The following is a 24,490-nucleotide window of genomic DNA, read 5'->3' on the forward strand; positions in this document are numbered from 1 at the left end:
CTGAGAATGAATTTAATCATTCTTCTCTGCTCCTGTCACTGATTGGGGTGGGGGGGATTTTTCCCTCAGCCTAAGAAGGATTATTCTGACACATTCACATATTCAGCCTTTGGTTGCACAACCCCAAAAATTCCATGCTAGATGATCCACAATTACACCTTGTATTATAAATACACACTGGCACTTTAATGATTAAAATAAACATCGTGTTGTTATCTGGTTTAGAAGACAGGATACTTGCACTACTTATACTTGTTCTTCACAACCAGGTTACAGGTATTTTTCCCCCCAGAAATATACATCATTTTTGGGAAACAGACAAGTGATTTACGGAAGGAAAAAAATAAATGAGATCTTTTTCACATTCAGGCAAACAATATAATCAATATGTTCGGACTAGAGATTTTATTTTAGAAGGATAAAGGATGGAGGCGCAATGATGTTTGGCATTTTTAATTTAGGTTTGTTTTATTTAAGTTTAATGTTAATCCATGCTGTGTTTCAGTAAGAACAATACAGATTCTGTATCTGTGGCTCCAGTCAGATATCCAGTAGTACAAATTAGCTTCAAGTTACACATACTGAACAAAAGAGGTTGAGCGAGCGAAGGAGGGGAGGGGCGGGGCCCAGGGGGAGAGGGAAGGAGAAGAAACAAAGAATTGAACACGCATGCAGGCTTTTCCATTACCACCTTCAATGCTAACCTGCTTCAGAGGGAGAGTAAAGTAGGCAAGAATGAGCAGCCACGGATTGTTGAACTGTTACCAGCACCATGCTTTTCAGCAACATTTCAGCAGAGTTTGAAACACTTTTTACAGCAAAACCATTAGAACAAACTCCCCAAACAACCTTTAACCACCTCAAGCTAACATCCAATTAATTTTAAACATTGGTATAAAGTTCAATTTAAACAATTAGAAAAAGGGAAAATGATACCACATACACCTCTATAGTGTGATTAACCTTTCTCTTAGATGCTTGCATCACCTAAAAGTCTAATGGCTTTCGAATGTAATTTCCATTTCTAATGGTGACCTTGCCACATCTGGCAGGAGACAATACAGTAATGCTGAAAAAGCCTCTATGCAGTCCTGTTAGTGTCTTAAAGAACCTAAAAGCTGGGACCAGTAAAATCCACAGAAATTCACTCTTGCCTTTAAGAACTTTTGAAAACTGTTTTTTAAAAAACAAAAACAAAAACAAAAACCAACAGGGCAGGAACCTAAATTCTGAGACCAAATGTAAAAGTCAGATTTGGTGGTTCTCAGTGACAATGGGGGAATTTCCAAGAGGGGTGGGATGGGAAGGTGTGGGGTGGTCAGAGATGGTTTCTCTTGTTGGCTTTTATGTCTCACTGATTTTCATCTTCCACATCCTGCAGCGCTTCTTTATTCTGCTCTTCACCTGCAAAGAAGAATGACAGTTAATTATTTCATAATGACTAAACTAGGCTGTTGTGGTCACAAGGGTATCATTCCAAGCATAAAGACTCCTTATATTTGCTACAATTGGTTTAAACACAGACAGGCAAAGGATTTCTACCTTGACACCTGAGATGCCTAAGCCAAGAGGTGCTGCTGGATCAAGGTCCTGAATGATCAACAGGATGAAAAAAAAAAACAAAAACGGATGCATAGTAAAAGTCAGTGTTTTTATGCTAAAAAAGCTCTTAGGTAGACAGCCAGGTAACCATATTGTTAAAATGATTTTCAAGCTTTCATGTACATCTTGAGTCAAAATACTCTTTCTCAATAACCTCACCTCTTCAAGAACCAAGAGTACTTTATAATTTTTTGCAAAATCTTATTCTTCTGCAGGTCCCATTATTAGAAATGTTTCAATAAGAGAATTGAGCAGTAAAATTCTTCAAAGGAGTTCTATAGTTTTAGAGGGAGGATTCTGCTTTTGTAAACGAATATTTTACACATTTTGTATCCTGGACAGTCACACCAAACCATAATCACAATTTCTCACTCCAGAGTGGAAGAGCATGCTCAAAGTAAACCAGACCACTGAGGTTATTAAAGAAGGGCATTTGGACCAGTTCTCTCATGCCACTTTTCTTTTCCCTTTGAACACGATGATTAGCCTGAGGAGTTTCAACTGCACTATGACATGCAACAGAAAGCCAGCCTATTTACCAGAGAATCATCTACCTATTAATAAGCAGTAAATAAGTCAGCCATAATAAGGAAGCATGCAGGCTTTTGCCAAAAAATAAACAGGTAAAAGTTACATTCTTCTTCTTTAACAAGCCACTTGTAATTCTTATGTAGTTACTAGTCTGATCAAAATAAATGAAAATCAATTAACTAACCCAACAATCATGGTATGATAGTTCAGACAACCCATCCATTCATAGTGCTTGTTAAATTACTTAATTAGAATGGACAAATGACACTAAGACCGGCTGCCTACAGACATAAGGCAAAACTCTGAGGAATGCTTTTAAACAGTCTTAAAGACCTTGATACAATAAATGCTGTCATGGCAATAAGGGTTAAGTAAAGATAGTTTCAGTCATTTTAACATTTCTTTTGTGATGAAAATATTTGACATTGATTGTTTAACTCTAAAAGTACTTAATGTACATAAAGATTTTTGACTCACATTTAGAAAAAGACGTGCAAGGAAAGACAAAAGTAACTATTTACTGCGGGAAGAAATGATGGTCCGCCCAACTGTTTCCCCGGAGAACAATAATGTATTCAAACTTAGGAAATGATAGGAACGTTCACTCTCATTTTTAACAGCCATACGCTGCCAAAATATGGTTAACATACAACAACAGAGCACACTCTAATTTACTCATAAGCAACCATTAGATTTGCCAAAAGTTCCAAGTAACTTTGGCATAAAAATACTGTCACATAAGTCACACCCAAACAGAGGTAGACAGGGGTAGCAGATCATAAATGTCTTAGAAGGTTTCACATCCTGGAATGTAGAACAGGCAGTTTTTTAAGCGACAAGATGATGATATGCAGGCATGATTAGTGAAGAACCAAAACTAAAAGCAGAATTCACTGTGCCATGATAATGACTTACAAAGTAGAGTTTTTAGGAAAGGAAGAGTTGGATTTTCCTTTAGGAATCTATATTGCAAGGAGAAAGGGAGGGAGAACAATCATATGAAAGCAACATTACAAGAAAAATAAACCAAGAGCAGGACAAAGGAAAACATCAATGATTTAGGGGAGTCAGATTTTGATCTTTTTACTTTGTATGAACTTCACTCTAAGAAATAATCTGTTCCTTTTTAAGAGGATGAAATAATATCCTCTTAAAAGGTATACAGAAGGGGGGCAAAAAGGGTTCTTCAGATACATATTTCTTTGCCCAGTTTCTAGATTTGGGGGGGAGGAGGGGAACGGGCAGAGAGAACACACTTCCTCTCTATGGAATTGTGTATTTAACAGTCCTCTGACCACAGGTTAAGAGAAAAGGACTGAAATCACTTGATGAGAAAAAGTGGTGCTCCCTTTAAAGAATTATGTTTCAACAGACCCAGACAGACATTAACATACTCTGCAGTTAAAAACATATAAACGTGTAAGTAAAGGCTTGTGAACAATATATACTTCTTCCTTTAGAAACCCTCAATTCAAAAGGTTTTTTACACCATTTTTCATATTTAAAGTAAAAAAGGAGAAAACCATCTAAATAATCCTTGAAATAAATGCAAGTAACATCCTGACCAATTTCATGACCAAAATTCTTCTACATTCAGCATTGATTCTAAATCACAAAACCAATTTAATTTAACATGTAATACTCTACCTTTTATCAAAACTGGAAAATAATTTCCTAGTACCGACAACAATTTGTAAATTCAGATAGCTTGTTAATATTGCTAAAATTTCAAGATAGACCACTTGAATTTTTCACATTAAACTGCTTCATAATTCCAAATATTTTGCGACAAACCTCTTAAATGAAAATCAGTCTGTTTCGACCAAATTTAATTAACTGGTCAATTTACAAAGTGAAAAGGAATGGATGCAACTGAATTTCACTAGATTTTTCAGTGTTTTAGGATTAAAGAGAAATCTACCCTAAAATGTAATAAAACAATTTGTACAAAGAACCTTCCCAACTATGAAAACACAACAAATCTAAAGATACGCTATTTTTAAATGATCCATTTCATAAAACAATGCTCAATAACCAAGAGAAAGCATCTTTGGTTCTGTATAAAAATAGAGTGACATACAGTCTACCCTCAATCAATTCTTGGTTATGAGTGATAATGAAAAATATAGGCTTTTTGTAATCTAGCAACTTAGTTATAAGAGCTGGCATCAAATGTCTAAAAAAAATTGCTTTTCAAAGTCACCTTCTTTTTGTTACTTTTCACCCTCAAAAAAACATCCCCAGAGGTCAAAGGGGTATAGAGCTTACTTATAGGTCAATACCGCTTACCAAACTCTCCACATGCTTTCCTTTTATCCCCTCAAACAGGCAGAGATATTAGTCTTCTCTGAGCTGGGGGTGACTGTGAAGAGTCCACAGCTATTTGGCCATTCTTCTTAGTAGTTATTGTTAGAATACAATAGAATTTAAAGCTGGAAGGAACCTTAGTCATTAGTTCAGAGATGGTTAAATTGGTTTTGAGTCCCACAGACTGGTACTGGTTGCCCCTCAAGTACTGTGTTGAATGAAAAGTCATCTGTGGCTCCATCTGGCTTTGTTGGTAAAGTGTGCAAGTAGGTCACATGTGCCACATATATCAAGCCAACCCTAGTCAAGTTTCTAAATAGTTCATCAAGCTGGTGCACTTTAGAAGCTGAGTCACCTAATTCTCACTTCAGTAACCATGACTCAAGATAATTCTAAAATCTGACTTTATCCTTCCACTGTCAACCTACATGCCCTGACACCCATTTTCAAATACATCTTTAAAAAGTATGTTTCCAAATACAGTACAACATGTTGGTTTGACCAACGGAAAATACAGCTAGCCTCAAGCAATACAACATATGCTTCAGTTTGGGTAATACACTCTTAAAGGATCTGTAGCTGAAAGTGACAAGAAACTTTATTTCCACTCCCCATATCACCACCACCAATTACAAAAACTCTCATAATTATCATGCCACACTAGCTTGTGTCCATCTCCCCGTCCCATCCCCCCTCCTTCAATGATGTATCATGGATTAAAACAATTCTTTAGAAATGGGCAGAATAAAATATCCTTTAAAATCAAGAAACGTGACAAATTTGGCCTTTTACAACTGGAAGAAACATTAAGCACCCACCCCACCCCACCGCCCATCACAAGATTAAATTTTATAAAATATTCTAGTAACTATTTACAACTGCAACGCTAGAAAACAAGACACTACACCAGACCTCTTAAATAAGGACCTATGGGCAGGACATGCCATTTGTTGTGTAGAATACAGAGGTAAACTAGTTTTTTTTAGATCAAAGATTTCCACACAGAAAAGATGCTTCATAAATATCTACTTATAACCATCTAGTTTTTTGTTTTTGTTTTTTTTAACATCTTTATTGAAGTATAATTGCTTTACAATGGTGTGTTAGTTTCTGCTTTATAACAAAGTGAATCAGTTATACATATACATATGTTCCCATATCTCTTCCTTCTTGCATCTCCCTCCCTCCCACCCTCCCTATCCCACCACTCTAGGTGGTCACAAAGCACCGAGCTGATCTCCCTGTGCTATGCGGCTGCTTCCCACTAGCTATTTTACGTTTGGTAGTGTATATACGTCCATGCCACTCTCTCACTTTGTCACAGCTTACCCTTCCCCCCAACCATCTAGCTTTAACCTGAGGATTACCACTCAGCCAAAGCAGTGATCATGACAATCAAATACAATTAACCTTAGACCCCCTAAAATTGAATCTGAGAAATGATAATATGAACTGCTTCCTCTCCCTCCATCTTTCAAAACACAGTGTGAGAGAAGAGGTAAACTAAGTTTAGCAAACAGTATTAGAGGCAAAACTTTAAATCTTTGAATATTAACAAAAGATCCCCTTTCCCAAACAGGTCTTTTATCATCTTACAGACCAAAATGGAAGACTGTACTTTGATATCATTTCCGGTAAAGGCAGTAATCAAAATTTGATAGTTTGGAGGAAAGGCTGTTGAGTCTAAATTGTAGCTTAATGTAAAGAAATCCCAACTTCTAAGAGTAAACAGATCCAACAACTGAAAGAGACAACACTTTAACTTCAGTCTCCTTACCATCACCCTGCATGTCTGAAGTCCATAGTGTCAGATTATCACGTAACAACTGCATGATAAGCGTAGAGTCCTTATAGCTTTCTTCACTCAGCGTATCCAGTTCTGCAATTGCATCATCAAAAGCTGCTTTTGCCAACCTACAAGTGTTTACATAAATGTATTACAAAAATAAACTAAAAAAGTCCAAAACCAGAATTGGAAATGACATAAGTTAAATTTCAGTCTTTTCTTCAGTTATCACACAGTAATAGCGACACTGAATGCTTGGGTTTAGGCACTGAAATAAAGGAAAAGCAGATGTAACTGATGAAAATTAACTTCCTATTAACTCCCTTTTTAATTTTGTAATCCAGCAACTTTGGAACTACTGGAACTTTTGGAGTTCCACTTATGACTATGCTTTTGACAAGCAGACCAAATTCCATTCTAATCCACCACCAAAATACATGCATATTAAAGGTATTTCCAAATTCTAGTCAACAGTTCACTTATTTAACGAAGTTTTAATGCAAAAAGAGAAAATTCTGGGACAGTATCTCACAATTTAATCCAACAGAATTTAATGTTAATGGAGCAAGAAAAATAGGCAATACAGAACTCACAAAAATGTGATCATATAAGCGAATTACTACAGTTAAAATGAAACAAAATTCACATTCACTTGTTGAGTACTGCCTACTATGTACACCAAGTGATGATGGACATGGGTGGGGAAAAGAAAAGAGGAAAGAGAGACATAACCTGGGTACACAATGAACTTTTTAAAACATCTAAGAATAGAGGGACTGACACATAAATAACTACTGTAAAAGGAGGATGAAATGCTATCCTGGAGAAAGTACTTTAGGGATCCAAGAGGAGGAGCAAATGGGGAGGTCATATTTGAACTAATTAATGGGTAGGAAAACAGCACAAATGGCACACTTCAGATTAAAGCAAAAGCATGGAAAGGACTAAGTTGAAGCTACGTGTGGGACAGCTAGCCTGGAGAATGGCAATGAAAGATTCAACCAGTACTATCAGCTAAACAGCTATAGCTTCTTTATTAGTCAAGACATATTACCTGTTTGGACAAACTCGACTAGCAACATTTAGAATGTTTTTAGATAAATTAATATTTATTTGCATTCAAATGAATCCACCTAACATCAGGAAAATCTCTCCTTTCATGGAATATCTGATTCCTACATACTCAAGAACACTGAAGTTACAAAGAATAAATACATATTCCTACTATATGAAGTATCTAAAATAGGAAAACTCATAAAGACAGGAAGTAGAGATTACCAGGGACTGGGGCAGAAGGAAATACGGAGTTACTGTTTATTGGTCAGTTTGTTTCAGGTGATGAAAAAGTTTTAGAAATAGTGGTGACAGGCAATATTGTGGGTGTAGTTAATGCCACTGAATTGCACATTTAAAAACAAAATGCTAGGGCTTCCCTGATGGCGCAGTAGTTAAGAATCCGCCTGCCAGTGCAGGCGACAGTGGTTCTAGCCCTGGTCTGGGAAGATCCCACATGCCGCAGAGCAACTAAGCCCGTGTGCTACAACTACTGAGCCTGCGCTCTAGAGCCCGCAAGCCACAACTACTGAAACCCGCACATCTAGAGCCCGTGCTCCGCAACAAAAGAAGCCACCACAACGAGAAGCCCACGCACCGCAAGGAAGACCCAATGCAGCAAATAAAGAAAGAAAGAAGATTTTTTAAAAATAGAACACTAAACTTCATGTTATGTATATTTAAAAAGTAAAAAGCTATGTACATAAAGATATTCCTTAAATTTATATGTGTATCAAAAATTGGGAACAGGGGGCTTCCCTGGTGGCACAGTGGTTGAGAGTCCGCCTGCCGAAGCAGGGGACACGCGTTCGTGCCCCGGTCCGGGAAGATCCCACATGCCGCGGAGCAGCTGGGCCCGCAAGCCATGGCCGCTGAGCCTGTGCATCCGGAGCCTGTGCTCCACGACGGGAGAAGCCACAACAGTGAGAGGCCCGCGTACCGCAAAAAAAAAAAAAAAAAAAAAGGAACAATCTGATGTATAAATAGGGGAGTACTTTTACATACGTCAATAGGATGCCGAATTTTATGATAGAAAATACAAAATGACATGTACACTAAGAGCATAACTATATTAAACACATGCTATAAAGACTGAAAGCTAATATACAGAAATGAAGATAATTCTATTATGAAAATTCCCCATTCCTTCCTCTTACTCTGTAACAAGGTTCTTTTCAATCTACCAATCAAATTTTTCCCCATCAACATAATTATCCTAACTGCTATCCTAGTGAAGTGAGATAGGTCTGTCTTTATATCATCCAAAACAGCTGCATTAAAAGCCAGAATAGGGCTTCCCTGGTGGCGCAGTGGTTGAGAATCTGCCTGCCAATGCAGGGGACACGGGTTCGAGCCCTGGTCTGGGAAGATCCCACATGCCGCGGAGCAAGTAGGCCCGTGAGCCACAACTACTGAGCCTGCGCGTCTGGAGCCTGTGCTCCGCAACAAGAGAGGCCGCGATGGTGAGAGGCCCGCGCACCGTGATGAAGAGTGGCCCCCGCTTGCCACAACTAGAGAAAGCCCTCACACAGAAACGAAGACCCAACACAGCCCTAAATAAATAAATAAATAAATAAATTAAAAAAAAAAGCCAGAATAATTCTTTATTACAGGGCCAAGCCAACGAAGGCAGTCCCAAGGAACAAGACAAAAAACAAGTAGCTATTCTCCTTTGTAACCTTTTTTTACTTCCAAAGTGAGAGCGTTTGTTCTCTTTCATGACCTACCTGCAGGCACGGTCAGGGGAATTAAGAATTTCATAGTAGAATACGGAAAAATTGAGAGCAAGACCTAAGCGAATGGGATGTGTTGGTGGAAGTTCTGTCATTGCAATATCACTAGCAGCTTTATAAGCCACTAGGCTGTTCTCCGCAGCTTCCTTCCTGTCATTTCCTGTGGCAAATTCAGCCAGATACCTGTGGTAGTCCCCTTTCCTAAAACAAAACAAAAACAAAAAAACAGAATTAGGAATAATGCTTTTTAAATAAGTTGTTAAAAAGTTTCTGTATTACATAAGATCACGTATGTGACAAAAATATGAAACAGGTATACTTCAATAATTTCAAAAAGTCTCTTTCAGGAATGACTGACTCATCTATTTAGTTTTCCTCCTCAGAGATTTCACATTGCCAAATATAAGCAAAATCCTAGAGAAATTAACTGAAAAGGCTCAAAAATCAACAAATTTATCACTTGATAGACGAGAATTAAATATAAAAAGTGGTTCCAAAGAATGGCACAACAGTTTGTTAATCATGAAATAAAACTTCCATATAAATTGTTAAGACTGAACTGTGTAATGCACTGCTTGTAGCCAGGGGGGCAGCCCCACACAAGCAAATGAGTATGAATAGGTAAAGCGAAACCTAGTACATTTTTACAGTAATAGTCTGACCACCTAAATGCAGTAATATTGATTCTTCTTAGCAGTGAATCTGCAAATGAGTATTCAAAAATTAATTTGAGACTCACTCCTCCCGTAACTATCTCTCCAACGTTAAATAAAATGTTGTAAACCTACATTAAAAAGTGATGATTCTAAGAGAGCCAACATTTATCTGACATTTTCCCTGCTAGTATAGAACCTACATTTTATAATAGAAAACCTTGGACTCGCCAGTGTTAGCTGCTGGAATGAGGTGTTTGTCCAGTACATCCAGAATGTCACAACAGATTAACTTTAGCTCAGTCTCAACCTGAAAAACAAGTCAAAAAAATTGTTTAAGAAATTATATATAAATGATCACATTCTATCTCTGGTTTTGGAGAAGAGAACATGCATACCCCTCTCCAAACCCCCCTTCCCTCTCTTAATACAAAAGCAGAGAAAAGCTGTCTCCGGTTTATGGAAAGTCTTTCTTCCTATGTGCCATTACTTAAGTGCTTTAAAAAACCCTCACAGTTCAGCTACAGAACAGTGATTACTACTTACTAAATGCAGCACATTTATATTAAGTAGCTTCTTTAATGAGGTAGCAACTATTGTCTCCACTTAATGGGAAAACAAAGATTACTGTATTTGTCCAAAGATCACTAACTTAAAGAACTTAGGGGCAGAGTGAGAACTTGAACCCAGGTAAGGTTGCATGGTTAGAGTCACAGTTTGTAAGGGATGGAATAAGAATTCAAACCAAGGTATTCTGCTTCCAAGGCTCACATTTCTAACCACTACTATGCTCAACAGCCAACCACCTGAGTGGTAGATCCACAGCCAGTTACAACACCAAAAATCTGTAAACTCAAGGAAATATTGCCACTCGTCCCAATTCGTTTATCATGCCCAAAACACACACTACTCCTAAACATATATACACCATCTGCTTTCCATTTTCTATTACTACAGTGACATTGTTCAACCTTTCCAAATTCATTTCATGCCCTCTGGAACCTCCTCCTTCCCACTGTAAATAATTCGCCCACTCTCTCTTCTCCTATAATCTCGTTCTGATCCTAAGTAAAACCAGCTTTCTCCTGAATGAACTACCTTCTTTATGGCTTTTCAAGTAAAGATAGACCACTCTAAGAGAAGGATGATTTCTGAATCTCTTAACTCCTCACTGACTCAGTATGACTGCTCTCCTAATAGTCCAAACCCTTCCTCCTTGGAAGCTCATCCACTATGTTTTAATTTCTCAATTTCTGTTATCAGTAGATCTCCACAGGCTCTTCACCCACATTCACTGAGTATCTACAGCTTACCTCTACAATTCCGGGTATCACACACTAAGGTATTATCATGTTCCTTTCAACACAGTTCCTTCAACTCAACTCCGTGACCTTCACTTGTCCATACTCCTAACTGTGCTGTTCTATCCTGGAAGTCTTAAATTCCAACCTCTTGACTCTTTCATCTTCTCCCAATTTATCAGTTCCTCCCTTTGCTTCCTGCTTCCTTTCCTACTTATCCCAAATCCCACAATCTAGTTCACAGACTTACCTCTTTAGCACTTTCTCATTTCCTCATCCCTCTGAGACACCAAACTTGACTATTGACAATCCATATTCTTTTTTCAACATATTTGAAAGTAATGGTCACACTGGTACCAGCTAACCACCTTCTCTGTAACCCCAGGTATGTTACTTAATCACTCAGAACACCTGTTTTCCCATCTATGAACTGGAGTAATACCTACCCTTTACACGGTCATTTAAAGATTAAATACAGTATCTTGCACAATTATATATATTACAAATATCTCCCCATGTTAGTCAGTAAATGTTTCCCTTTTCCCTCCCCCTACCAAATTTACTACTCCCCATGCTAACTTTGTGACTGCTTCTGTTATTTCCCTCACTGTACTCTTAAGAGTGTGTTTAGAATCAGTTCCACTAGAATCAGTTTCTCAACAGTGGGGGGGGGTGGGGCTATTCTATGCATAACAGGATGCTCAGCAGTATCCCCATTTCTACCCACTGAAATACCAGCAGAACTGTCAAGTTGTGACAACCCAAAATGTCTCTAGACATTGCCAAATGTCCTCTGAGGAGCAAAGTCACCTCTGGTTGAGAACCACTGCACTAGATCAAACTTTTTTGACCAAAACCCACAACAAAAACATCACATATCGTATATGCCCACATGTAATATATGAAACAATAACTTTATGAAATAATGTCCAATGCCCTCTGATACTTTCTATTCTATTAAAAAAACAATGACTAGACTGATCTTCCATAAAGATATTAACTGTAACTGTCTCAACTTTGCACATAACACCTAGCAACTGGTGTGGCACATAATAGACACACAAATCTTTGTTAAATTGTCCTGAATGGTAATTTCAAGTCACTCAAGGAAGTATTTTGTAGTTACCACAATAAAAACAAAGATGAAATTAGTTCTTTACTTGTGTGGTGCTCAACACTACTCTGTGCAGCTTCCAAGGAAAAAAAGTTCTTCTCCTCTGTCCTGAAATACTGTATAGCCTATAATTCCCAATACTGGTGAGTGAAAGATGTAAATACATTAAAATGTAAAATATACATTACACAGGTATACAACAATGTGTGTACTAGGCTATGATTTAAACAGTCCACCACCTAAGACATCATTCTTTAAACTTGTCTAGAATACGACAATCTCACCATTTGCCGATATTCCCGAATCATTTTTAGTTTGTCTTCTCCTCCCTTGTTTTCTTCTTTCTGTTCAATGCTGCTGATTATCCTCCAGGAAGCTCTTCTAGCTCCAATCACATTTTTATATGCAACAGATAGGAGGTTTCTTTCTTCAACTGTCAACTCCACATCCATCCCTGCTACTTTCTTCATTGATTCCACCATTTCTATAAGTGAAAATAAAATGAGACCGTACAAACTATGTTTTGCTGAAACATCCCTTTTTTTTTTTTTTGCGGTACGCGGGCCTCTCACTGTTGTGGCCTCTCCCGTTGCGGAGCACAGGCTCCGGACGCGCAGGCTCAGCGGCCATGGCTCACGGGCCCAGCCGCTCCACGGCATGTGGGATCTTCCCGGACCAGGGCATGAACCCGTGTCCCCTGCATCGGCAGGCGGACTCTCAACCACTGCGCCACCAGGGAAGCCCTGAAAACATCCTTATCACAGTAGATCTTTTTGCTTTCAAGCTAATGTAAAACAAAAAACAAATTTTTTAACAAAATAACTTCACAATCATCAAAACTAGTATGAGTAAAAAACTAAAACCATGTAAAAGATAAAGTAAATTAAGAGCCCAGAAAAAATAGGATCTAGAATATAAACTGTATGGAACCAAAATGACTTCATACAGTTATCAAGTATAAAGTATAATTCAGTATGGCTTGGAGGCATCTCTCCCATATTAAGAGCACTAGGAATGCATACCTATCCGTTTCCCAGTAAAAATAATTCAGCTGGCAGTTTAAAACAAAAGTTTTAAATTTACAGACTCTGAAATGCATTTACTCTCAAATTATTCCCCAATTAAATACAAATAAATTGAACTTCCCCAAAAAGTAGTCACTGGAGAAAAGGGAATTCATTCATATAGCAAACATATACTGAGCATTTGGCTAGTCACAAACACAAACTTATCTTTGGGTATTTGCAATTCTTCCTCCTTTAGAAGGGCACTGTCCACCTCCTATGAATTCATTCATCAGCAAAGTTTTGTATGGTTCTCACTTGTCACCACTAGGTGGCGAGCAAAGAAAGGGGCCCAGATAAACCTTGGGAGATCCCAAGTATAGGAAAAAATAGTTAATAAAATGCACGTGAATGCAAAGGAAGAGCCAAAAACAGCTCAATAAACACCAACTGAATAAATATATTAATGAAAACTATGCTTTTAGAAAAGACTAAGTGCGATATTAGCATGTGGCTCTCCAACTTTTACTGCGTCAGAATTTTTGGTGATGAGACCCAAGGATCTGCATTTTAACAAGCACCCTTAGCATACATTCTAAGCATAAGCATACCTTAAAGTACAATGCAGATGGTGACTTTATGAAACACTGCTTAATAATATGATAAATTATGTGTAATCCCAGGAAATGATATGTTTCCAAAAATTATCCTTTCAGGAATATCAAGAAGTTACATAGTGGGGGGAGTTCCCTGGTGGTGCAGTGGTTAAGAATCCACCTTCCAATGCAGGGGACTCGGATTCAGCCCCCGGTCGGGGAACTAAGATCCCACATGCTGCGGGGGCAACTAAGCCCGAGTGCCACAACTACTGAGCCCACGTGCTGCAACTACTGAGCCCGCAAGCCACAACTAGAGAACCTACATGCCACAACTATGGAGCCCACGCACTCTGGTGCCCGTGCACCACAACTAAAGAAAAGCAAGTGTGCCGCAACGAAGAGCCCATGCACTGCAACGAAAGATCCTGCATGCTGCAATGAAGATCCCATGTTCTGCAACCAAGACCTGACCCAGCCAAATAAATATTTTTTTAAACAGAAGTTAAATAGAAATATTAAGATGATATGATCTTTAGAAAACAATTCAGTAGTTTCTTACAGAGTTCAACACTGTAAGACTAAGCAAGCCCACTCCTAGGTATTACCCAAGAGATACGAATATATATCTGCACAAAGACTTTTTTACATATATGTCCACAGCAACTTTATTCATAATAGACAGAAGGTGAAAACCACCCAAATGTCCATCCATACAATGGAATACTACTCAAGAATAAAAAAGAATGAACTACTGATACAAGTAACAACATGGATGAATTTCAAAAAACACGATGCTGGGCTTCCCTGGTGGCGCAGTGGTTGAGAGTCCGCCTGCCGATGCAGGGGACACGGGTTCGTGCCCCGGTCCAGGAAGATCCCACATGCCGCGGAGCGGCTGGGCCCGTGAGCCATGGCCGCTGAGCCTGCGTGTCTGGAGCCTGTGCTCCGCAACGGGAGAGGCCACAACAGTGAGAGGCCCGCGTACCGCAAAACAAACAAACAAACAACAACAAAAGAACATGATGCTAATTGAAAAAAGCCAGACCAGGGAGGGAGGCTCAAGAGAGAGAGGATATGGGGATATATGTATACTTATAGCTGATTCACTTTGTTGTACAACAGAAACTAACACAACATTGTAAAGCGATTATACTCCCATAAAGATATTTTTAAAAACAAAAGGAAAAAAGCCAGACCAAAAAGGACTATGATTCCATTTAAATCAAGTTATACAAAATGCAAAACTATAAAGGCAGAAAGCAAGTAAGTGGTTACCAAGATATGGGGGTTAAGTGAGAGGCTTGTGAGCAAAGGAGTACAAGGGAAATTTGGGGTGTAACAGAATTGTTCTACCGTGGTGGTTACACAATTGAATACATTTATCAAAACAATGAATTTGGGACTTCCCTGGTGGCACAGTGGTTAAGAATCCGCCTGCCAATGCAGGGGACGTGGGTTTGAGCCCTGGTCCAGAAAGATCCCACATGCCGTGGAGCAACTAAGCCCGCACATGCCATAACTACGGAGCCTGCGCTCTGGAGACCGTGAGCCACAACTACTGAAGCTCATGCACCTAGAGCCTGTGCTCCGCAACAAGAGAAGCCACCGCAATTTGAGAAGCCCGCGCACAGCAACGAAGACTCAACTCAGCCAAAACTAAATTATTTTTTTAAAAAAACAATGAATTTTACGGGTATAAGTAGTATATTATAAATTTTACCTCAATAGAGCTAAATTTTTTTAATGCAATTCTGAAGCATTAAAACAACAAATATTAAGGCATATATAAGACCATCTGTGGGAGCCTGGGCACATTCATCTGAAACATCCAGTTTTTTTTTTTTTAACCACAGCCATGAAAAAAAGGCTAAATTTAGTGACAGTAGAGTAAAGAGGGTATCATTTCAAGCTCACTGCCATACTAGTTCTCAAAAACTAACAACAAATTAAACATGCCTCAGAAGTGAACCAGTAATTTCATCTAAGTTGTTCCAACAACAAAGCAATTTAAAAAGTAACCTAGCTACACCAAAAAAAAGACCATAATTCTTTTAAACTGTAGAGCTCTGCAACATTATATATGGAAAAACTGTACCCAAATATCTAATACCACTAAAAATTTAACAATGGTATGTCTCTGGGTACTATTCCAGATGACAGATTTTTTTCATTTTTCTGTGCTCTAGAAATTTTCAACAATGATCATATAATAGTTTTACAATGTGAGGGGAGAAATACATTTTAAATACTCAATGATATTCTACTATCCCAGCTTCAATTAAGTATACAATTCCCTTCATTGAAAAAGCCACAAAACAATGCACAAAAGACTGTGGTACAAATACAAAAGTAGCAGTTATCTGTTATTATTAAATAACAGCTTTACTGATCTGTAATTCACATACAACTCACCTATTTAAAGCATACAATTCAATGGTGGTTATATTCACAGAATTTGCACAACCATTACTATAATCAATTTTAGAACATTTTTCATCATTCGAAAAAGAAAAGCTCCATACACATTAGCAGTCATTCCCCATTCACCCCCAAATCCCTCAGCCCTAGGCAACTACCAATCCACTTGCCATCTTTATGGATTTACCTATTTGGACATTTCATACAAAGGGAACTATACAGTATGTTGTCTTCTGTAACTGGCTTCTTTCACTTAGCATGTTTCAAGGTTCAGCCATAGTGCAGCATCTATCGATACTTCATTTACTGAATGTATACAGGTGTATACCACATTTTACTTATCCGTTCATCAGTTAATGGACATTTGAGTTGACTTTCCACTCTTTGGCTATTATGGAAAATGCTGCTATGAACATTCATGTAAGTATGCATTCAAATCTCTTGAATATATACTTAAGGAGTGGAACTGTGGGGTCATATGATAACTTTCTGAGGAAGGAACTGCTGAACTTTTTAACAGGGGCTGCACCATTTTTTTTTTACATTCCACCAGCAACAGAGAAGGATTCTAATTCCTCCATACTCTCACCAACGCTTGTTCCTTTTTTTTTTTTTAATAGTCATCCTAGTGGGTGTTAAGTGGGATCTCTGATTTTGATTCGCATTTCCTTGATGGCTAATGATGTTGAGCATCGTTTCATATGCTAACTGGCTATTTGTGTATGCTCTCTGGAAAATACCATTCAGATGTTATGACAATTTTTGAGTTATCTGCCTTTTTATTACGGAATTGTAGTAGTTACTGTTAAAAGCCAAACTACTCCTCATAGCCCTTTATCTTCAGAAATTTCTTCACTCCTGAAGGAACTAGGTTAAGGGATAGTAGTAGCACGAAGCAGAAGAGAAAAGAGCTAAAAGTTCTACAACCAGTGTTTTGTACCAATTTGTACAAATTATGACTATAAAGAAATTCCGATAACACTGGTGTCATCCTTACCCTTTTTTTTTTTTTTTTTTTTTTTTTTTTTCTGTACGCGGGCCTCTCACTGCCGCGGCCTCTCCCGTTGCGGAGCACAGGCTCCGGACACACAGGCTCCGCGGCCATGGCTCGCGGGCCCAGCCGCTCCGCGGCACGCGGGATCCTCCGGGATAGGGGCACGAACCTGCGTCCCCTGCATCGGCAGGCGGACTCTCAACCACTGCGCCACCAGGGAAGCCCCTTACCCTTTTTTTAAACACCAGCAACAGAAACACAATCCTAACTATAAAATACCCCAAAAGTATGTGAAAACCCTAATTTATCCAAAACTCTAGACTAGCCACACCCTTAAAACCTCCATCAGCAGAGGACTAACACCAGTTATATTCACACAACCTTCTCAAACACTAGTATTTCATGAAATCATTATTGCAGCAACTATTTTATCAATGCGATCTCAGCATTTCTCAGATGGCGGAAGACTGTCAAATCTATCTGCAGCAGACATGATCACAATTTATGAACCAGATAACTGCAACTCATGGTCAAATCACTACTTGTGGATGCGCAGTTTGGTACATGAGTTTTGGGCAATAAAATATAATTTCTGGGACTCTGACTATCCTGCCAAGAGAATCAAATGTTTTGCACTCCAACTTTAATTTAGCTTTGGTTCTTGGTTTTTGCTCTCTGAACTATTTACACATTCCTTCGATAAACTCATTCACAAATAAAACACCTCACGGTAGACACTGTTCCAAATGCTTTGCACCGGAACACACACTGAATCTGAATGCACCGAATCTGAGCAGACCTTTTAAGTAGGTACCAGTATTATCCCCATTTTATAAAAGGAAACTAAAAACTGTGGGGGTGAAATTTGCTCAAAATCACAAATTCAGTGGATTACAACAGGCACTCTGACTCCACAGTCATGCTTTGATTTAATCATATTATCTCAGATTTGAACATTTATTTGAATTCATCTGTATGGGGATCCTTTCGTTTGCTTTTATAATAGATGCAAGATAAATGATTTCAATGACAACAAACATACACACTTATTAATACATTAAAATGTGGTTTATTCCTGCTTACATCTTCTTCCACCTACAAGTTAACCTCCCAGAACAGTCTCTTCAAAAACCTTAACTGCCGGGCTTCCCTGGTGGCGCAGTGGTTGAAAATCTGCCTGCTAATGCAGGGGACACGGGTTCGAGCCCTGGTCTGGGAAGATCCCACATGCCGCGGAGCAACTGGGCCCGTAAGCCACAACTACTGAGCCTGCAAATCTGGAGCCTGTGCTCCGCAACAAGAGAGGCCGCGATAGTGAGAGGCCCGCGCACCGCGATGAAGAGCGGCCCCCGCTTGCCACAACTAGAGAAGCCCTCGCACAGGAACAAAGACCCAACACAGCAAAAATAAATTAATAAACTCCTACCCCCAACCTCTAAAAAAAAAAAAAAAAACCTTAACTGCCAATGCCTAGTAGAGAGCAGATGCTCCCATGCCACTAACAGTAAACAACATCCCAGTAAACTTGATTCTCCCAAGACTGTCCCTGCCAGATGGTAAAACACTGTCTCTGCTGAGGTCCAATAATCTTATTAATTTTATAAAGACAGAGTACAAAATCTAAAGGGGGGCCTACAGTTTCTAGTAAGAGCCAGACTCAGGATGGAAGCAAACTGTTCAGAATCACAGGAAAACAAGCAGGCTCTGTACTGGATGATAGGACTCATGTACCTCCTACCAAAGTATACAGGGTCATAACCATGATTTCGCTGAACATGGAAAAAAATGTCTGTCGGCTGTCAGAACACATAATTCTGACTTTAAAGACAAAAAACTGAAACAGTAACTTGCCTAAAGTCACACAGCTATTAAGTGGTAAAACCAGAATTCGAACCCAGACAATCTAACTTAAGTGCCTGAGCTCTCTCTTAACCACCACATTCAACTAACTTTCCAAGAAGTGTGCTCATAGAAACAAATTAAGTCCAAAAACACTAACGGCAAACACCCCAAGGACAGAAAAGGGCCACAGAATCAAACACTGCCTTAAAAAGGTTCTGTCACTCAAGGTTCTGGAGAGGTCTTGGGCTTGCTTTATGTAAAGATTGATCAGTTGACCCATGACCTTTTCTCTTTGTCTAGGAAACTATTCATCCCTCTGGATCAAGTTCTTATTCTGCAAAGCCTTACTGTGCTCTCCAACCCATGTTCATACTTCTTTCCCTGTGTTGAGAATCAGTGTTTTTCTTCCAATCAAATACTACCGTCCTAAAAGGGTATTAACTGTGTCTTTATCTCTCTATTCCCAGAAAAGCACAGTATCTAATGATATAAATGGCACACAAACATTTGATGAAAGAATGAATAATGTAAACTGAACTACGTTAATAGAGATTGAGAAATATATTCTGGTGGGCCTGACTATATAACAGATAAATGAAACCTATTTAAGGATCCCCCCCTAGATAGAACAAGAGATTCTATAGTTCCTTCTCAGCAATTTCAATAGGCCCTTTTTCTGCAGCCCATTTTATTTTGTAGAAAATTTAGCTATGTATCTGTCCCTAAAGAAGTTTCTGACACCCAAAGAATCATCCTGAAGGTCCGAATTCTGTTCATTAAATACATAAAGGGGAATTTAGTATAGGTGTCCTATGTTATCAAACTTTAGCTAAATGCCTATAGTACATTCAAATAATATACCCAATTAACAAGACTATGGCATCTTAGGGACTTATGAAGTATCTAGTATTATATGATCTGATATTGAATTCTGTACATGAAATGAATAAAGACGATCAAAACTCTTTCATAAGACAAAAGTCAAGGCATTTGGAGATATTCTGAGAACTGGGTATACTGTAGTCTAGAAGGCTTACCAATTCATCTGCTATAGATTATGAAGAAACGGCACAAAGAATGTGAAGGGTTATAACTTGTCTTTTATATGGAAAAGTGGCTGGTTGATGTTTAAAAAAAAAGGAGAGGGTAGGAAATAAGCCCATCAAAGCAATCTATAACAGAGGATACAAAAGTGCCATTTTAAATAATAACCAGATTTGATTCCCAATCAAGAGCCTCCTAGGGTGCATTTAGAGCAAGACAATCAAGGGGAAAAAAATCTAGCTCTTTCCTTTATTTAAAAGACTAAGATCATCTACCACACTTCACACCCATTAGGATGGCCACTATCAATAAACCAGAAAACAGGTGTTGGCAAGAATGTGGAGAAATTGGACCCCATGCCCTGTTGGTGGTCATGTAAAATGGTACATTTGCTGCGTTAACCAGTATGGTACTTCCTCAAAAAATTCTGAAAACAGAATTACCATATGACCCAGCAATTCCACTTCGAGTATATACCAAAAAGAACTGAAAGCAGGATCGTGAACAGATGTATCTGGGTATTTTCATAGCAGCATTATTCATGATAGCTACAACATGGACACAACCAAGTGTCCATTGACGGGTGAAGAGATAAGCAAAAGGTAGGTATATACATGCAAGGGAATATTAAAAAGGAAATTCTGCAATATGCTACGACATAGATGAACCTTAAGGACATTATACTAAGTGAAAGAAACCAGTCACAAAAACACAAATATTGTATGATTCCACTTATATGAGATACTTAAATTAGTCATAAAGAAAGTATAATGTTAGTTTCCAGGGGCTAAGGGGACAATGGGAAGTTACTGTTTAATGGATAGTTTCGGTTTTACAAGATGGAAAGAATCAGGGGGATGGATGGTAATGGCTTCAGAAAAATGTGAATGTATTTAACACCACTGAACTATACACTAAAAAATGATCAACATGGTGGGACTTCCCTGGTGGTCCAGTGGTTAAGACTCTGAGCTCCCAATGCAGGGGACCAGGGTTCGATCCCTGGTCAGGGAACTAGATCTCACATGCCGCAACAAAAATCCCACATAACGCAACCAACATCCGGCGCAGCCAAATAAATAAATAATTTAAAATATATATATATATATATGTCACTGTTTAAAAAAAATGATCAACGTGGTAAATTTTGTTATGTGTATTTTCTCACACACACATGACGAAGATGAACTAAGTAGCTCTGTCCCAAACTCTGTAGTCCCCCCTTCTCAATGAAAAGTAATCCAGATGACAGACATGATGATGATAGTATTGATAAAATCTTCAGTTAACTAGGGATTGTTGAACAGAAATTCCTCCAAAGACCCAACATGAGAAAAAACTTAAGACAATACATTTATTTCTGGCTTGCATGAAGGCAAGCTTCCCAAATCATTATGTCAAATGGAAAGAATGCAAAGTTATCTCAGGGGTGATGCAGAACTATCATGGGAAAAGCCAGGGGGAAAAAGACCAAGGTACCTCTGTAAATCGTAAAACTCTCTGTAAAATTCACCTTGTTGAAATAATAAAAATCACCTCAGTAAAAATCTCTCTAGACCAATTATTAGTTATCAGGCATGGTCGTTTGAAATTGTTAAGTTTGGGATCTATCAGAATATATATATATATTTTAAATTTCTTTTGGATGGGGACCATTTTTAAAGTCTTTATTGCATTTGTTACAATATTTCTTTTAATATTTATTTATTTATTTGGTTACACCACATCTTAGTTGCAGCAGGCGGGCTCCTTAGTTGCAACTCACGAGCTCCACAGTTCCAGCATGTGGGCTCCTTAGTTGTGGCATGCAAACTGTTAGTTGTGGCATGCACGTGGGATTTAGTTCCCTGACCAGGGATTGAACCCAGGCCCCCTGCGTTGGGAGTGCAGAGTCTTATCCAGTGTGCCACCAGGCAAGTCCCAGTACATACATACATACGTGTGTGGGTGTGTGTGTGTGTGTGTGTGTGTGTGTGTGTGTATTGCCTGCGTTGGGTCTTCATTGCTGTCCACGGGCTTTCTCTAGTTGTGTTGAGCAGGGGCTACTCTTTGTTGTGGTGCACAGGCTCTAGACGTGCAGGCTTCCACAGTTGCAGCACACAGGCTCAGTAGTTGCAGCACACGGGCCCTAGAGTGCACATGCTTCAGTAGTTGTGGCTCGCGGGCTGTAGAGCGCAGGCTCCGTAGTTGTGGCACATGGGCTTAGCTGCTCCGCAGCATGTGGGATCTTCTGGGACCAGGGATCAAACCCGTGTCCCCTGCATTGGCAGGCAGATTCTTAACCACTGCGCCACCAGGGAAGTCCCAGAATATATCTTATATGCATACATCTGGAATGACATATAGAGAAGTCTTTACCCCTCCCCCAAGATACATTAATATTTCTATCAAATGAGAGTACTTCTTCAAAACAGGAAGATCTATTGTTAAAATAGAAGTGTAAAAACTATACTTTTCAATATAGTACCACCATTTTCCCCTCACACTGAGTTTTTCACTTTATCACATGATGACTATTATCTTAGAGACACTTTACAAAATAACTAAAAACCTCAAATAAGGATAATAAGATAATAAAGAGAAAAAAAATCACCATCACTGAAAGCCATTCTACACTAGAAGAGAACAGCAAAAGGAAGAGAACAAATATCTTGAAGTATTTTCCCAGTTGCTGAAGAAAAAAGTTTTTTTTTTTTCTTTCAGTCGCACCGCACCACATGTGGGATCTCCCACCAGGGATCAACCCCACACCCCCTGCAGTGAAAGCGTGGAGGCCTAACCACTGGACCACCAGGGAATGTCCCAGTGTCAAAAGTTTAAATTTTGGGAACATTTCCATCTTGTGATTAACAGAGAAACTTAACACTGAAAGCTGGGATGTATGAAGGTCAATGCCTCTTGTACCATACACAGAAAAAATATCTGTGTTTTCTCGGTCAAAAGTGGGGAAGATAAGTACAGCAGCAAAGAAAAACCTGATATTTGGCATGGGTTGGGGTAGGGGGGTGGGGGAGTTCCCAAATGAATAAAAAGCAGAAAACCAGACTTGTGCCAGCAACAGTAGAGCAACAGTAGAGAATAGCTAGATTGAGAACCAAAGGGAGAACTAAAGGCTTAAGATGAAAGAGCTCAGGCTGGCCAGAGAGCTTAATGTGATGACTATCTCCCTTAAAATCTCAATACTTAGTTCTGAAGAGATATGGTTTAGAAATTAAGGAATGAAAAGAAGGAACTCCACCAGAGACTTAGTGTGCACAGAAGGGGGAAGTGTTATGCCCTTTAATGATTCATTCATATTGAGGCATGCCATGAAAGCAAAATGTCCTTCATACAGCATGCACATTTAACACACCAGCCAAAGGATGACCTCTAGAGAAGCTGGCGTATAATTCTGAAAACAGCTCTGCCTCCCCTAGGATTCTGGAAAGCAGAGAGGCCTAGATGCAATCTATTTAATATCTCAAAGTCGAAAGTACAAGAGACAGTAAACATGTTTTCAACCTTTTCTGAATTGTGATTGATAATTCTGTATTCCCAAAGGACAGGTGAGCTTGGGAACCAAATTATTCATCAAATTTCAGAGCCTTGACACAACAAAGGTTTCTTTTTCACTCAGATGTTTGTGAGAGTCCACCATCTTGGGGCTGTATGGTTCTGTACTTGAGGCTTTTCTAGTCAAGGAAGCAAGGGAAGAAACAGAAGAACCAGGAAAGGGTTCGTCACTGTTTCTGTTAAGTCCCCTACATACGAACCTTCAAGTTGTGAACTTTCAAAAATAGGAACATGCGTTAGCATGTCCAATCACCTGAGTCAGTTCACCTGTCTGGAGTACACTGTCACGTGCATGCATCCTTTACAAGTGGTTGTGCTTTTGTGTACTTTACAGTACTGTATAGAGAACAATAGTATAGTGTCTTTATTTCAAGCTAGGTCTGCAAGAGGATGACTTCATTGAACTCCTTGCTGTGCAACACGAGGAGCTTACTAATGAAGACCTGATGGAATTGGAGACCCACAGAAAAGACGAAGAGAGACAAAAGAAGTAGTAACTGAAGAATCAAAGAGACAGTGTGGGAAATGGCAAGGAGATTTTACTTGAGGAGGCACTTTTAGTTTTTTGAGGCACAGGACCCAAACGTAGAACGGTACTCCAGCAGCCGTTCAGATTGCAATCCAGTCCTACCGTGTCATTTATGACGAGAAAAAAAGAGCTACTACCCAGACATGACTGGATCGTTTTCTCAAGAGGGTAGGTAGAATTGAATCCAGCAAGGAACCAGAACCTGTCCCATCAACGTCAGGTGTGAGTGAAATTGCAGCTTGCTCTCCGTCTCCTATTGCTGACGATCCTTCAGCTCTACCATCTCCCACTTCCTCTCCCTCCTCCAGTCAGTGACTCTTCTTGCCTGTTCACTCAATGCCAGTCCTTGTATGCCAGCTGTTGTACTGCACTACTGTGCTTTTCAAGGTACTGTGTTTTCTTTATGTATTATTTCTGTGAAAAGTATT

General features: G+C 39.1%; 1 protein-coding gene across 1 annotated transcript in view; it reads right to left on the minus strand.

Moving 5' to 3' along the window:
• Positions 1-442: 442 nt before the first annotated feature.
• The window catches only part of YWHAE (tyrosine 3-monooxygenase/tryptophan 5-monooxygenase activation protein epsilon), a 44,289-nt gene continuing 20,241 nt past the window's right edge, over positions 443-24,490 (minus strand). Inside the window, exons 2-6 of the mRNA XM_081218479.1 lie at positions 12,365-12,564; positions 9,869-9,975; positions 9,007-9,213; positions 6,218-6,354; positions 443-1,404 (exon numbers count right to left, since the gene is read on the minus strand). Of these exons, the coding sequence (XP_081074605.1) occupies positions 1,352-1,404; positions 6,218-6,354; positions 9,007-9,213; positions 9,869-9,975; positions 12,365-12,564 (704 nt within the window). The 3' untranslated portion in view covers positions 443-1,351. The remainder of the gene's footprint in view (positions 1,405-6,217; positions 6,355-9,006; positions 9,214-9,868; positions 9,976-12,364; positions 12,565-24,490) is intronic.

The sequence above is a fragment of the Mesoplodon bidens genome (genome assembly GCF_964165515.1).
Source record: "Mesoplodon bidens genome assembly, chromosome: 19".
In the NCBI taxonomy this organism is placed as follows: domain Eukaryota; kingdom Metazoa; phylum Chordata; class Mammalia; order Artiodactyla; family Ziphiidae; genus Mesoplodon; species Mesoplodon bidens.